Here is a 15762-nt window from a genome sequence, read left to right as displayed (position 1 = left end):
TCGCTTGAACTGAAGCTGCGTCATAGTACCCCTTTTTTTCTTTTTAAATTCCAACTGTTTTGCGCTGAACAGTCAATTAGCCAAGTAAAAAAGCACCACCACCGTTTTTTCACGGATTCCTATACGATATCTGGATGTTTTGGTTTATAAGATCAGTACCTCCCATTGCAGAATTATATTTCGCAATAACTTGAGGTCTGCCTATGTATACGTTCTTTTTATCGACCTGGGAATAGCGTTTTACTTCATTTACAGGTGAAACCCCATATGAGGTTGATGCGACGATCACTATGCTGTTATCTGCCCACCTTTGGGTTACACCTTCCACAACCCAAGTAGGTAGTGGAAAAGGTTTGCTTGTTGCTTCAATATCGCCACGAACTCAAATGACTTTTGTCAAATCAACTTTTAAATATTCTTCATCCCCAACACTTTCATAATCTATCTTCTCAAATGGACCATTTTTGCTCCCCAGTCGCTCTTCTTCTGTGGTATTCTTATTAGAAAGAACAGCCTCGGCCTGTGAGCGAAGTTGATCTTTTGACAAATTATCGACCACCGTCCACCACCATCTTCCTCGCCTAAGTCTTCAGCTGTCAGCTCACCCTCTGGAGGCTCAATGTAGATTTCGACCACTTCTATGTCATCATCGTACGTAATTTGTAATGCCTCTTCAAGTGTTGAGCCTTTTTTAAAAAAAAAAACAGTATATTATAAAAGTCGGTAATAGCGCGTCCTAGCGTTGCCGTATGGCAACACTCATATTTGGGATATAATATGACAAATAAAAACTAAAAGAATTGGTCTCACAATATTGAGTATTTTAAACACGTTATTTTGACTTAATATTTTCTTAATATCCAACACGTATACGAATTTTTAGTATTATTATTTTACTTACGCAAATCTGACGCCCATCTTGAAGTAACAATTTCACAAATGCTCTCACAAACAACTGATTTGACAAATTAATTTTCGTTTTAGTGACACCCTAAATTAGACAAACAGTCTAACAACGTTAAAATAATAACTAGTAGCACCATCTCTGTTTTTCGGTCTCAACTTTTCATGTAAGAATTACTACTAAAAACAGTGTTTTGCGTTGCCATATGGCAACGCCAGTCTTTGATGGGTTAAAGTATATAATATGCTACGATCACAGAATATATCGTGGGCATACTGCAAAAACTGACCAAGTCAAATATCGTGCTTTCGAGATAATTGATGTTGAATATTCTGTAATTTTATTTGAATTTTTTTTTTAAATCATTTTAAAACGATATGTATTTTTTCTTTCCAGGTATTAAATGGCTGAAGTTAGTGATTCTAAGTAGCTCTAAAAATCGCATTAACCTTTTTGTTTTTCGAAAAAAAAAAACTGACTTGGTCACTTTTTGATGTAGAAATTTGCTCAAATTTAAATCATGGTCACAAAAAGATAATTATTTATCAATAATAAATCACAAAGAAAATACTTCTAATTTTATTTATTTACAGTGTAAGGCTGAAGTTTCAAACAAAAATATTTACTTTATTTTTTAAATTGGAAAATGATAACAAAAATGTAAATGTTTCTCTACTAGAATTAATCTGAATCCGAATAGGAGAAGTAGAGCTAATCTGAATCTGAATCGGACAATACTGATGGCTCTGGAGCAACATCGTCCCACTCTGATGGTATTGACTGATACCCAAGCATGGAATTCAGAGCGAGTTGTTCCTCTCTACACAATTTTAGAAGATCCTGCTTTTTAAGTTTAGAAATAGGAATTTCTTTGGAGTAAAATAGTAGTTGAATTTCTTTTATAAAATTTATAACTCCTTTAGTACGCCCAATTACATTGAACATAAGAAAGTCTAGATCACTATAGTTGTACTTAAAAAATATATTGCGGTTTGTCTTCTTCATATCACACACATATAATTTTTAGCTAATTAACACGATTTCAGTTTTCGTCAATGGTTCTATTTTTAATAGTACACCTACATTAGCAGCTAGAGTATTTATATCAAGAAAAGCGTTGTACCTTAATTCCTGTACGTTAGGTATATGCATCACTTTTATTGTTTCGGCCAGTCTAAAAATGTGTAGCTAATCATGCATAGTGTACCTATACTGGAACATTATTTTTAGCATTTTTTATGGCACTGTGCATGTAATCTACTTCCATGTAAGAATGCCCAGATTCTAAAAAATTATGCTGCACAATATTTAAATTGCTGTTTTATACGATAAAATGAAAGATAAACTTAATATCTATTTTTCCAACACGTGATCGTTCAACAAATAAACATACAACGTATACATAAAACTAAAACATACCAAAGTGACCAAGTCATAATATCCAATTGTCGCAGTTCAATGTTGACATGAATAAAATATGAATCATATTTCATGCAAAAGTGACCAAGTCAACATGTTCATTTCTTCCAGTCTGTTGATACGCATACCCAGACATTTGTATGTTATGTGTGTTGCGGCATCAAACCTTATACAGTACAACCTGCCAAATCCGGACCTGTCATATCCGGACCTCCCCATATCCGGACGGTCCTGCCGTCCGAATCTACCGAAATCTACCGAGGAAATCAGTCCTGCTGTTGGACAACTCACCCTCTCATCCCGACCCAAAAGAACTAAAAGATGGCGAAATAAAGTGTGTTTTTTGTCCCCAAATGTGACATCCCTCTGTTAGCCTATGGATCAAGGTAAAAAGAAGTGGTCTTGATATCCGGATTTTTTCATATCCGGATCGGTCTGTCGCCACATTGATCCGGATATGGCAGGTTTTACTGTATATAATTTTGCCTTGGGAATTTTTTCAGGTATTGAGTTAGTTCTTTGGAGTGACTTAACTTAAACTGGGTCACATAAACTAAAAATCGATAAAAATTGACTTGGTCAGTTTTTGCAGTATACCCACGATACATACTCTGTTGTACTTTAGGCAAAATTTTGTTGTCTTATCCCTGTACTATAAGAGCATCTTCTTCTGTCAAAGAAAAATGAACCCTAATTTAATATAAACGATTTTCCCAATGCAAGCTTGTCCGCAAAATCAATGTCATTAATCAGGCCACTTAAATTTTATATTTATGTGTACTCCGATATCACGGACGAACAAAAAGTTGTTTTGGTTGAGTTCATTTTGAAGAATAAGATTGATGCGGATACGGAAAAAAATTAGAGTAGCAGAAGTGAAACAGTTTTTTATGCACTTATCAAAATTTAACTTAATAAAATGTGTATTTATCTACTCTATCTCATATTATGTATAAGTTTTTAGTTTGTGAAAAATGTCATTATAGATAGCAGTGCGTGTAGTAACAATGTATTTTAAATGGGATTTAATTACTTTTTCGCACTGTTTTGTGGCACACTTTCATATAATCAAATATCCTTAACTTTCGCGTTGTCATGGTGATGACATGTGAGCAATAAATTACAACAAAAGTTTTGACAGTTTTGTGGCTTGAAAGAGGTTAGAATTTTTAAATGTCAAGGTTCTAAAAATTGTAGAATAGAAATGAATTCCAGTGACGAAGAGTTACAGTTTTTTTTATTTGTTTATATTAGTTAAAATATTGTATAAAACTGTGCGTGAAGTACTTTTTGCGAACTTACGCGATGTATAGCACTCGCTCCGCTGTCGCTCGTGCTCTAAACATCGCGTCCGTTCGCAAAAAGCATACTTCACGAACTGTTTCATAAATAACTATTATGAGAATGGACTGGGATAGTTGCTGTATAAAAATATTTCTTATTGTTTACCTTAAACATGAATTTTAAATAGAAATTAAAGATTGAATATTAAACAAGCTGAAAATGCGAGAATTATCATAACGAAAACTTTGTATATACGTATTTAAATTCATAATATGGAAAATTGCTATTACGAAAAGTTGTTTAGAATTAAAAATTATGTTTTAATGTGCAAATATACCATTCTAATTTAAATGTTGTGAACTACACTGCGCGTCATAGAAAACGGGCACCCCAAAAAATGGGTCATTTTTCATGTCTCGTATCTCGTAAACCTGTGGTCCGCTTTAAGAAATTTTTTCAATATCTTATGGCTTTATTCTTTAACAATATCGCTGTATATAGTAATAATGTTGTTGCTAAACAGGTAAATTTTCATTGTATACCTACCGGGTGTACCAATCAAACTGTGTTTTTTCCTTAAAGTTTGCAACACCCTGTGAAATATTCTAGTATTTATAAAACACTGAAATTAAAGCCCTACAATAGCCTCAGGTTTTCTTAATATTCTGTTACATGATTCTATCGCTTCTGTTGGATAGTACAAAAGTTATTAGGTACTTTAATAATTAGGCATGGTCTTTATCAGTACAGGGTGTTTCTAAATGCGAGAACCAGTGCGACAAACTTTAAGGGGTAATCCTGCATTAAAAAATAATGACAGTTTGCTCCACAATCGTATGCCCGCAAATGCTTCGTTGCCGAGATACGGGATGTTGAATTTTTTCTTACAAATTGACGATATATTTATTGCTTAAAAATTGGTTGATATATGCAAATAAAATTTGGTGGGTTTCATGACGTAGTTATTGCACATTTTTTGACATACAATTAAAAATTTTATATTCACCATTGGCGTGCATACGTGAATATAAAAATCTTAATTGCATGTCAAAAAATGCGCAATAACTATTTCTTAAAATCCACCAAATTTCATTTGCATATCTCTACCGGTTTTAATGCAATAAATAAATAGTCGGTTTGTAAGGAAAAATTCAACATCCTGTATCTCAGAGGTGAAGCACTTGCGGACATATGTTTATAAAGCAAATGGTCATTATTTTTTCATGCAGAATTACCCCATACAGTTTGTCGTACTTATTTAGAAACACCCTGTACTGATGAAGAACATGGCTTGTTGTTAAAGTACCTAACTGTTGTATTATCCAATATAAGCGAATGTATCAATAAACAGAATGTTAAGAGAACCTGAGGCTTGTTGTATTTTAATTTCAGTATTTTATAAATGCTAGAATATGCCACAGGGTGTTGCAAACTTTGAGGAAAAAACACAGGTTGATTCGTACACCCGGTATACAATCAAAATTTACGTGTTTAGGAACAATATTATTACAGCGAAATTGCTAAAGAATAAAGCTATAAGATATTGAAAAAATTACTTAAATCGGACGACAGGTTTAGGAGACACTTGACATCAAACATGACCCATTTTTTGGGTTGCCCGTTTTCTATGACGCGCAGTGTATAAAGATACTTTACTCGAAATTCATATTTTTTATATACCTCGTATAAAATTAATAAAATTTGATCTTGCATAGTTTTGATTGCATAGTTGCATCATAAATCTTAGACCAGGAAGAGCTTTTTATGAAGAATAACATTTCTTCGTTAAATTAAAAATACAAGATTTATAAATGAAAATGATGTTGGTATCCATAATTTGAGAAAATTCGTCAAATATTATAATTTTTTATTCCAAATAACATTTTAAGAACAATTTTCAAATATTGTGAAATACATAATACATAAAGATACTTTTTACTGATGAACTGTAGTAGTACTTATGGAACAGTCTATTTATCATTAAAGGGGAGGCCGTGTACTTACTCGTACAAAACTTTTGAAAGTTATTAATACATTATTGCTTTCAAAATATACTCAAATTGTATTTTTATACATTTATTACACATATTATTTTATATAATAATTAAATTCACTATAAAATGTCATTTATATTTTATTAATAGCTAAATAATTTAAAATTTAGTTTGACATTCACGAAGTGTCAAACTCAAATGTAAATAATAACATTTGCTTTGCTTAACAAATTCAGATTAAAAAAAAGTAGCCTACTTCCTAATCAAAGATTTCAGCTGACGTTTCGTGCGTGGTATTAAATAACCGGATTGTGACGTCACATTTTAGATTTTGAGGTCGATTATCTCGAAGACGGTTAGAGATATCGAAATGCCGTTTTCAGATTTGGATTCAGAAGACAAAACTACATAAGAATCCATCGATACATCTGCTCTAAGTATTGCAGGAGCGGCAACGCAATAACACACAGACTTTTGCAAATTTATAAACGAAAAGTTTTCGTTGAAAACAGCTTATATGTTTCATTTCGGTTCATAGGTGATCCACCATCCCCATACGTACGTTTCTGTCTCTCCAAGAGAGAGAGACTGTCTTTATTCGTCGTCTCCTTGTAAAACATTTATTAATGTATTTATATTTTGTATATACATATTTATATTTTGTTTTTCGTTTTATTATTTTCATTTTGAGCCTAATTTTGGGCACTACTGGGTTATGATCTGTAGTGAGAGCACGCCAAATAGAATTCTATTTTGCTGACGTCATAAAATCGAATTTCTGAATTCAAGAATCGACGGCTGCTAGGCAACGTGACGTCACTAAAATATAATTCTATTTGGCGTGCTCCTGCACCTGATCCTATAGTCACGGTAAAAAAAACTTTACTATCTTTCTTGTAACCTTTTACTTTATCTTTACCTAACTCCTTTTTAAATGTAATGAGTAATGACAAATCAAGCATGTTATATTAATTTTAACTCTATGTCAGCACTCGAATATGTCAATATCAAAGCTATGAAAACAAGCTCAAAATCGGTGAAGAACAGGTCAAGGGGTCTAATATAAGGAGAAGAAGAAAAGACATTAATTCATCAACAGTAATGATGTTACTTAAACACATTGTTTAATTATTTCAAAATTAATCAAAAAAATATTGATGTGTGTGGTTTTCCAATATAACTTTATTTCTGTATATCTTCACATCGTTTTTATATCACTAAAAGATATTAAGGACTACGTTCGATGTACAATTCAATTATCTGAGAAGATAAATTTTATAGCTGTTCCTACCTTCCCATTTTCTAATGTCCAAATTACAATCTGTAGATGACGGCTCTGTTAAGTTCTCATGATAGTCAAGCTCAGAAATATTCTACGACGACTTCAGATGTGTGCTGCCGAGGAAAAGGAAATAGAAAATCTCCGTGGAGAACTATGACTTTTTTCTATAGTGGTATTATCAACTAAGGGGAGTTTAATAATAGGCCTCTTCATCGATTAGATACGTGGGTGGGATTACTTTTTAATAATAGTAATACTGAGTGAATCCAAGGTATATACCTGCATTTTTTTCTAATACCTTTCATGTCGAGTAAACACTCAGACAATCGAAGCAATAAAATGTATATGTGTTTATTATACCCAACTGACAATATATGCAGTAAAGTTAGTATCTTTATATAGTGATGTAGATTTCATGTTTCATACTTTAGAATAATAATACATAAAAAGAATGTATGTTTTACCAACAATTTCAGAAGTCTTTAATATTTTAATATATTATGTAATAATAATATTTGAGAGTAATAATATTACCTTTTGCTTGTAATATACACTTTTTGTCTAAAATCGTTTTCAAAATTTTGAAACTGTTTTCTGAAACGTACCCCTCAGACCAATTTGCAGCATCATGGGTTCTCCTTGCAGCAAACTGTTTAAGTTCCTTCTAGATAATAACTATTTGTACATAATACAAACACTTTTATACAAACACAACGTTTTCTGCAAAAACTAGCAGGAATAGAATTCAGATTCTGAAGACAGTTCCAAACAAACTTGAATTCAATCTGATTCGTTATCAGTGCCTTGAGTAAGCTATAGAGATGTGCCTGCAGGTATATCTCTATAGCATAAATTTCCGCTCAGATAATAGAGTAATTACATAGGCATTGACTAAGACTTAGCCTTGGTTTTCCTCCATAAACCCCAGCTTCAACTCTTTCGTCGGTTTTAGAGACGTCTGTATACCAGAATTGGCCTGCTATTGACCTATCAAATTCGTCCCTGCCTGAAAAGAGGACGGTAAATGGTTTTTCTAAATTATAATGAGGTTGCATTTCATCTGGTACCATTTCCAACTCTGGGTGATTTTTAATTGTCTCTCCAGAATTGATCCCGGTGTCCTTTTGCCCTACTTCCTGGCGTCCTATCCGCCTTCTCTATGCTGTTACCTTCGCATCATTCTCTCTATCCATATATATATAATCGAGGGACGTCAAACATGACCTCCATAAAGGCAATTGGTGTAATAGACATCGCTACTGGTATGATTAAGCATGCTTTTCGTTGAAGTTTATTCAGCTTCTCTTTTAGACGACAACATTGGTGCGCCATACGTAATCATATATACAGTCAAATATAGCAAGTACATATGTTTGGGATTTAAACATGTGTTTCCATATATCCTTCGTGTCCAAAGGGAAAGCTTTGATTTGTTGGTTATTCGTACCGAATGGGCGTTTCATGTAAGCCGCTGATCTAGAATTGGCCAAGCTGGTCTTTTTGAGATTTGCTCAATAAACAGCGATTGTCTTCAGAAAGGTGAGAAATATAGGACAATAAAAATTTCAGAAAAAACTATTAAAATGGACAGGGCCGTGCGGTGTTATGATGCGGTGAGGCAGCCGCATCAGGCGGCATCACAAGAGGGGCGGCATAATAATCAGTAAAATCAAAATACAAATAACTAAGCAATTCAATAATTAAAAATATATATAGGACCAAGTGTCAGCCGAAAATATTTAACCGGTGAAGGTACAGAACTTATTTTGACAAATTTTGAAAAATTAGTTCTTGATTTAAAACGTCTCAGAGGACAAGGCTATGATAACGGGATTAATATGAAAGGAATAAGAAAGGGTGTGCAAAACAGAATATTTGAAAAATATCCGAGGGCGTTTTACGTGCCCTTTGCATCACACCTTATTCATAAATGACGCAGCGTCTTCTTCTACAGAAACAACAACCTTTTTTTGTATTATACAAGAACTGTACACTTTTTTTCTGGTTTTACAAAGCGTTGGGAAGTTCTGAAAAAAACATGTTGCACAACTAGCACTAAAACCGTTGAGTACTACTAGATGGTTAAGTCGAATAGATGCATTGAAACCTCTAAGATTTCAATTTTGTGAAATATATAATGCCTTATTCGAAATAGTAGAAGACGTCAACAATGATTCAGAAACTAAAGTCAAAGCACGAGGATTAGTAAAAAATATTAAAAATTATAAATTTATATGCCGTGCAGTTCTTTGGCATGATATTTTATTTCATATAAATTCAGTCTCGAAGACGTTGCAACATGTAACTATAAATTTGCCAGATTGTGTAAAAATGTCGTCAGAAACTATGGAAAAAATGAAAATTTACTGACAATTTGGGTATGATCAAATGAAAATTACTGATAATGAAATTGCAGAAAATCTTGTAAATAAGTAGGGATGGCGGTTTTTGACAAAAAACCGGTTTTCGGTTATACCGGTTTTTTTTTCTTACGGTTTAACCTGGCGGTTATAACCGGCCAAAAAAAACCGGTTTTTGGAAAAACCGGTTTTCGGTTTTTTTAATCCAATAGGTTACAAAGTTACATTTACAATTACAATTTTCCTCTCCTCCCAAAATCAAAAAATTCCCGAACCATTTCAACTTATAAAAAATTTCCCAGACTCTTTGAAATGGGATTTAAAAAAATAATAGCAACATAAATATTTTACTTAAAAATAAATTGGATAATGCAATATATCTTTTATTTTTACTACCATCAAAAAAAAATGTATCATGTATTACATACTTTTAACACGTTTGTATATATATTTCTAGAATAGGTACATTTTAACTCATTTAATACTTCCTGTAGGGTGTATCGTTTTGAAAACGTAGGGAAATTCTTGGAGGTTCGTATTCGTAATCAGTAATACGATATGCACAGGCAGAGCATTATTTCTGGTAATCAGATAAAATCATTCACCGACTTTCAATGTCAAGAGTTAAGAGTTTAGTGTGAAAAATAGATGATGTTTGGCTTGCGTCTAATTCAAACAGACACTTCTTATGTAAATATTATGATTACAAAAACCTTTTCAAGGAAATATTAAATAAAACTTAATAACTGATTCTGCTGGCTGATGTGAGATTGCACTTTCAGTTTGCTTTTGTATCTATAAAATAAAATAAAATTTGAATTATGGTTTTGTTTGGAATAGTTACTTGATAATAATAATTATGATTGGGATCCCAAATAATACCTAACCTAATCCTAATCACCGTAAAAACCTGATAACCGGTTTTTACTTTAAAAAGAAAAAACCGGTTATAACCGGGACAAAAAAATAACCGGTAAAACCGGTTATTGCGAAGTAAAAAAACCGGTTTTAGGTTTAAACCGGTAGGTTTTTCCCATCCCTATAAATAAGTTCCGAATTTCCTGCTGAAAATGAATATTGAGGCAAGAGAAAAATGCGTCAATTTGATCTGTGGAACAGCTCTCAACAGAGGAAGAGCAATTATTTAAAGTAAATTTTTTCATCTATATTTTAGACATTGCCTTTAATTCTTTGATTGATCGATTTTCGCTTTTAGAAACTCATAATAAAAATTTTAAATTTTTATATGATATTTTTAAATTGAGGGAAATATAAGAAAAGGGAAAAGGGAAAGATGATAAAATACTAGAAAATCTTCATTCAATACTTTTCATAGAAAAAGAATCGGATATAGAGGCAAATGATTTTCTAGAAGAATTATTGCATGCTTTATCCCAAACTACTCCATGAAACCTTTAGAGGTTTTGAACTATTTGTGCCAAAATAGCCTAATAATTTCTTTATGCCCAAATATAGTTGTATCACTAAGGACCGGTATTATCTGTTCTAATTAAACCCCGGTTAGAGGAATTTTGTCATGCGAGGTGCAGAAAATACTGGCCCAAAGAATTTTATTAACACTCTCTGTCTCGGTAGCTTGGGGAAATTAGCACTTATTTCAATAGAGTCCTCACTAGCTGCTACTTTAGACTACACCAATCTGATTGACGAGTTTGCCAGAATTAAAATCAAAAGGATAAAATTGTATTTTTCATAAATGTTATTTAATGTTAATACATATTTCATTTAATTTTAAGTATGTCTTCTTTTTAAAATAAAACTTTTCATTCATTTTGTGTATTTTCATTTAATAAAAATAAATACTAGTATTAAGTTTCAATAATATTTAGGGGGCGGCATTTCGAAGACTTGCATCATATTGAAAATATGTACCGCACGGCTCTGAAAATGGAACAGAAATAAATGCAAAAAACGTGATTGCATCTTTTTATTTTTACGGTAAAATTGCGATTTTGACAATGTTCCCCGCATAAATTTCAAAATCTTATTTCGTTCTAGATTTTCAGCCTGACTCTGCTCATCAATAGTTGTTAAACCTGGGAAGTGCTTTTGTAGTCATAGCTCAAGCGTTTCCTGTTAGATTCCGCAAGGCTACCATTAGGTCTTGAAGTAGGCTTGGTCATTGTGCCGGATCCTGGGAAAGAATATTGTGGATTCTAGTAGTGGCAGGTATAATATCTAAAATGCTCTGGCAGAACCTCTTCCAAGATTCGCTTTTCATTCTTCTTATCTCTTTAATGAGTATTATCAGTAGAGTAGTGTTAATAATAATAATTCAGTAAGAGTTTTCCTACAGATTTCCTAATTTACCAATTCTCTTGGTTTATCCGATAGCCTCATTAGCCTCCTTCTTGCCGGATAATTTTCTTCTACTATGATACTAGTTTTTCTTTGTGTGTTTTATGGAGACCTGATGTTTCACTGGCATATAAAAGTTTTTAAACCAAGACGCCCAAGAAACTTTTAAAACATAAAAGAAAAACGATAAATGAGTGCTTAAATCACTTTTCTTCTCAACAATGATTGTTGATTTCTTTTTAATAATACTATTAACCTTCAGATGACCAAGGGGGTAAATTGGGACCCCAGCGTATGTTTTTCTTTAATAAATTCAAAAATATTTTCAATTTTAAACTCATTATTTTTTTATTTGACTTTAAGATAATCCACATATTTTGAAATAAAAAAAATTTCCTATATTTTACGAATAAAAAATATATTCTGAAGTTGATGTTTAGTAAAATACCGTCTATTATGTGGAATTCCAAGTAGTTTTACACTGCGCGTTATCAAAATCTATTTTTAGACTGTGGTGACTGTTATGTACGAATCATGACATTTCTGTCTGCTACAGTTAGTCATTATTATTATTTCGTGGTGTATATTATTATAGTTTCTTAGTATTTTGTGTATCTACATATGATAAGATATGGCCCCCAAATATCTTACTGAGGCTGAGTTACAGGAATTTGTTACTGCTAGCGATTTTTATGATGATATAGAAGATGAAATAGTATCAGAAAACGAGGATGTATTAGATGAAGATTTAAATGCTGAAAACATTCATTCCAGGTCATTTTTGACCTGGGGTCATTTTTTACCCCCGTTGGTCATCCGTGTAACAAAAAAAAGTTGGTCATCAGTAGGTTAAAAAAAGAATGTGTGTGTGTACTTTGTACGCACGTAAAAAGTTATACTTCTATTATATGATTTAAACGAAATTAATATACTTTTTATTTATATTTTGTTTAAATATTAAACTAATTTATACTTACTACTTCTCAAACATTTTTATTAGAACAGTGCCAAAAATTAAAATAATAAAAGAATAAAACACACACAAACACATTAAACAAGCCACAAATGATGTCTGAACATTAATTGTCGAATTTTTTTTTAACTAAATACGTATTTTCTGAAAATACAATTATATAAGAAATATACTTACAATCATAAAATGTATTAAAAAAAAACAAAAAAGAAAGTTTCTATTGTGACTCGAACCAGCGCTGATAAGCGCGGTTGGTATTGGAATTCATTCGCCTTCAACGCTTAGCCACGGACACTATGTGTCATTATTTACGAAGATCGACTTACTAAACGGATTAAACTTGTGATATTTTGATATTTTGATCAAATTATTTTAATTTTGAATTGAAATGATTTAGAATTGAAAAAATACAACAAAACATAGAGTAAGAAAACAATATATTAGGTGAATATTGATAGAAATTTTGATGGTAATAAAATTATATAAATAAAAGTATTACATACTATGTATTTTGGCAGATCAAATAGGTAGGTTAATTTATACCCTTGATACATTAACAATTATTACGTACCTGTTGCTTTTAAAAACTATTTAAAAGTCACTACAATATTATAAACTTTTTTGTTTCTGTGCTCACAACAATAAAACTAATATATTATACATTTGTTTACCTTTACCTTTACCTCCAAACCACAGCTGCCATATCGGATAATTTTTGACATGTCATTTGAACATCCAATCAGAACAAAGTTATAATGCGCATGCGCCGGGCTGATAGGTTTTAACGTATAAAAATTCACCCTCTATCGCCGGTAAAGAAGTATAACTTCAAAAACTCATTTAAATTAGTAACAAATGACTTAAAATGAATACTATACTTCGACATTCAATGATTTTTTTAAGCGTAAGATCTTTTACATCTATTAAAAATATCGTAACGATTAATTGCTCCATATCTCCCTATCTAAATGAATCTAAAAGAAGTACGATATTAACCTAGTTAAATTTAAACGAATTTCTTTTATCATCGAACCATCACTGAAACCCAGAAGACACACATTGTATCTGTAATGATGCTGTCTTCAGAGTAACAAATGTCTCGAAAATGTACGTTGTCCGAAATAGGTAGTAGAATTTGTATCTCGCTTGTATCGCTGATCTCTTTACAAGATATACTGTCTCGTGGGCCATTGTGATTTACGGAGGTACAGGGATCATCCAACTCCAGTGAGGAGATATGTTTTGTAAAGCGGCTAGTTTAGTCAAATTTAAATGTTTTATCTCTAGGGATTTTAAAATGGAATATTTAAATGTTTTACTTACGTATCTTATCTCTAGGATTGGATGCTACATACTGAAAATTTATGAAGTGTCTTCTTGATGATATCGTTTATTTTTCTATTCTTTAGTCTTTTTGTAGTTACTTTTAGATTTGTATAGTATTCGTATTATAGTTGTAGAATGTAGCACATGTAAAAAGTTATAAGAAACTTAAATGGTCTTCAAATTAACTGCATACACCCAATCGGAAGGACAGGATAAAGGAGGACAGTGGAAAGAGGATACGTGAGAGGAAAATTTTTGTAATTTTTTCCGTAATTTTTCCGAATCTTTTCGAAATGTTATTATTTTTCTATGGCAATACGTTTATTTGACCATGGTAGAGGTTTCCTGCTGGCCTGATATTGTGTTGTGAATCCGACATCTCAGGTAGGTACTCCATGCAGGACAGATTGGTTGAGAATTATTTAATCCCAATATAATGGCTCCCAACAATGGTAACAGATGACGGCATCTCCAAAAATATAGAAATAGCAACTGGAGTACGACAGGGCAACCTTCTATCAACGTTACTATTTAATGTCGCCATAGAAGGAACTAAGAGCTAAGAATAACGTTGGCTAGGTGCTACGTTTTCTCGACTCTATTTTACGGAATGGAAGCTCGGACCTTGAATGCGGCATCAATGAAAAAACTGAAATCATCCGAGTTGTGCGTATATAGAAGAATTCTGAAAATATCATGGACAGAACACGTCACAAACAAAGAGGTTCTGAGAAAGATGGATAAAGAAATGGAAGTCTTAAATACAATCAAAACCAGAAAATTGGAATATCTTGGACATATTACACGTGGAGAGAGATACAACTTGCTCCAACTGATTACGCAGGGAAAGATTCAAGGAAAAAGGAGCATGTGGAGATACAGAATATCGTCGCTGCGCAACCTGAGAGAATGGTACGGATGTACATCAAATGAACTTTTCAGAGCACTCGTCTCTAAAGTCCGAATACCTATGATGATTGCCGACCTCCGTCGCGGAGATGGCACTTAAAGAAGAAGATAGAAGAAACAATAAGAGTTACCGAAATAAAAGGTATAATTATATAACATCGACGTCGCAACTTCTGGCGCACGCTGATGACCTAGCATTGATTAGCAGAAACATACACAGTTTAAAAGATGAATTTGCGAAGTTGTTCAAAGAAGCATCCAAGATGGGTTTGGCAATAAACAAAATAAAGCAAAGTAGGTACCTAATATGCTTAAGAAAAAATTCAGTTAGTGTGACAAGGTTAAATATTGGGGTATATGAGTTTGAAAATGTAGAACACTGTAAATATTTTGAAGTCTCAGTTAACGAAACTAACGGTAGAAGCATAGTAATGAATGAAAGAATCCTGACAGGAAACGGAACCTACTGGAAATACTCAGTTTACTCAGAATACTAAAATGAAAATTTACAGAGCAACAAGTAGACCAATAATCACATATGGTGCTGAAGTAATGTGTCTGACACAGAAAGATAAAGAAAGATTGAGGATCCTGGAGAGAAAAATAGTTCGGATGATAGCAGGCCCCCTAAACTTAGGTAATAATGAATTTAGAAAACTGATGAACAACGAAGTAAGAGGACTTTTGAAAGGAGAAAATATCGTCAGATTTATCAAGGCGTCTGTGCCTCAGACGGATAGGATATATTATAGAAGCGAGAAATCCAGAAGCCGTTATCAAGAAAACTACCCAATGGAGACCTGTATCAGGCAGACCACGAGAAAGACCCAAAACCAGATGGGAGAATTAGATAGTGGAGGACCTTAAGAAGATGGGAGTTAAAGAATGGGTAACCATAAGCTAAAACAGGAACGAATGGAGAGAAATTGTCGAAGATGCCAAGTCACAGAACCAATTGTAAAACCAAAATGTTAATGGTTCCTCGCGACAAA

At 32.7% G+C, this 15762-nt stretch overlaps 1 protein-coding gene across 1 annotated transcript in view; it reads right to left on the bottom strand.

The window, feature by feature from the left end:
* Positions 1-441: 441 nt before the first annotated feature.
* The window catches only part of LOC126886654 (neural-cadherin-like), an 87196-nt gene continuing 71875 nt past the window's right edge, over positions 442-15762 (bottom strand). The window contains exon 3 of the mRNA XM_050653654.1: positions 442-686. Coding sequence (XP_050509611.1) covers positions 442-686 — 245 coding nt within the window. The remainder of the gene's footprint in view (positions 687-15762) is intronic.

This window comes from Diabrotica virgifera, chromosome 1 (assembly GCF_917563875.1).
Source record: "Diabrotica virgifera virgifera chromosome 1, PGI_DIABVI_V3a".
Classification (NCBI taxonomy): Eukaryota; Metazoa; Arthropoda; class Insecta; order Coleoptera; family Chrysomelidae; genus Diabrotica; species Diabrotica virgifera.
This window is presented reverse-complemented; position numbering and strand designations above follow the sequence as displayed.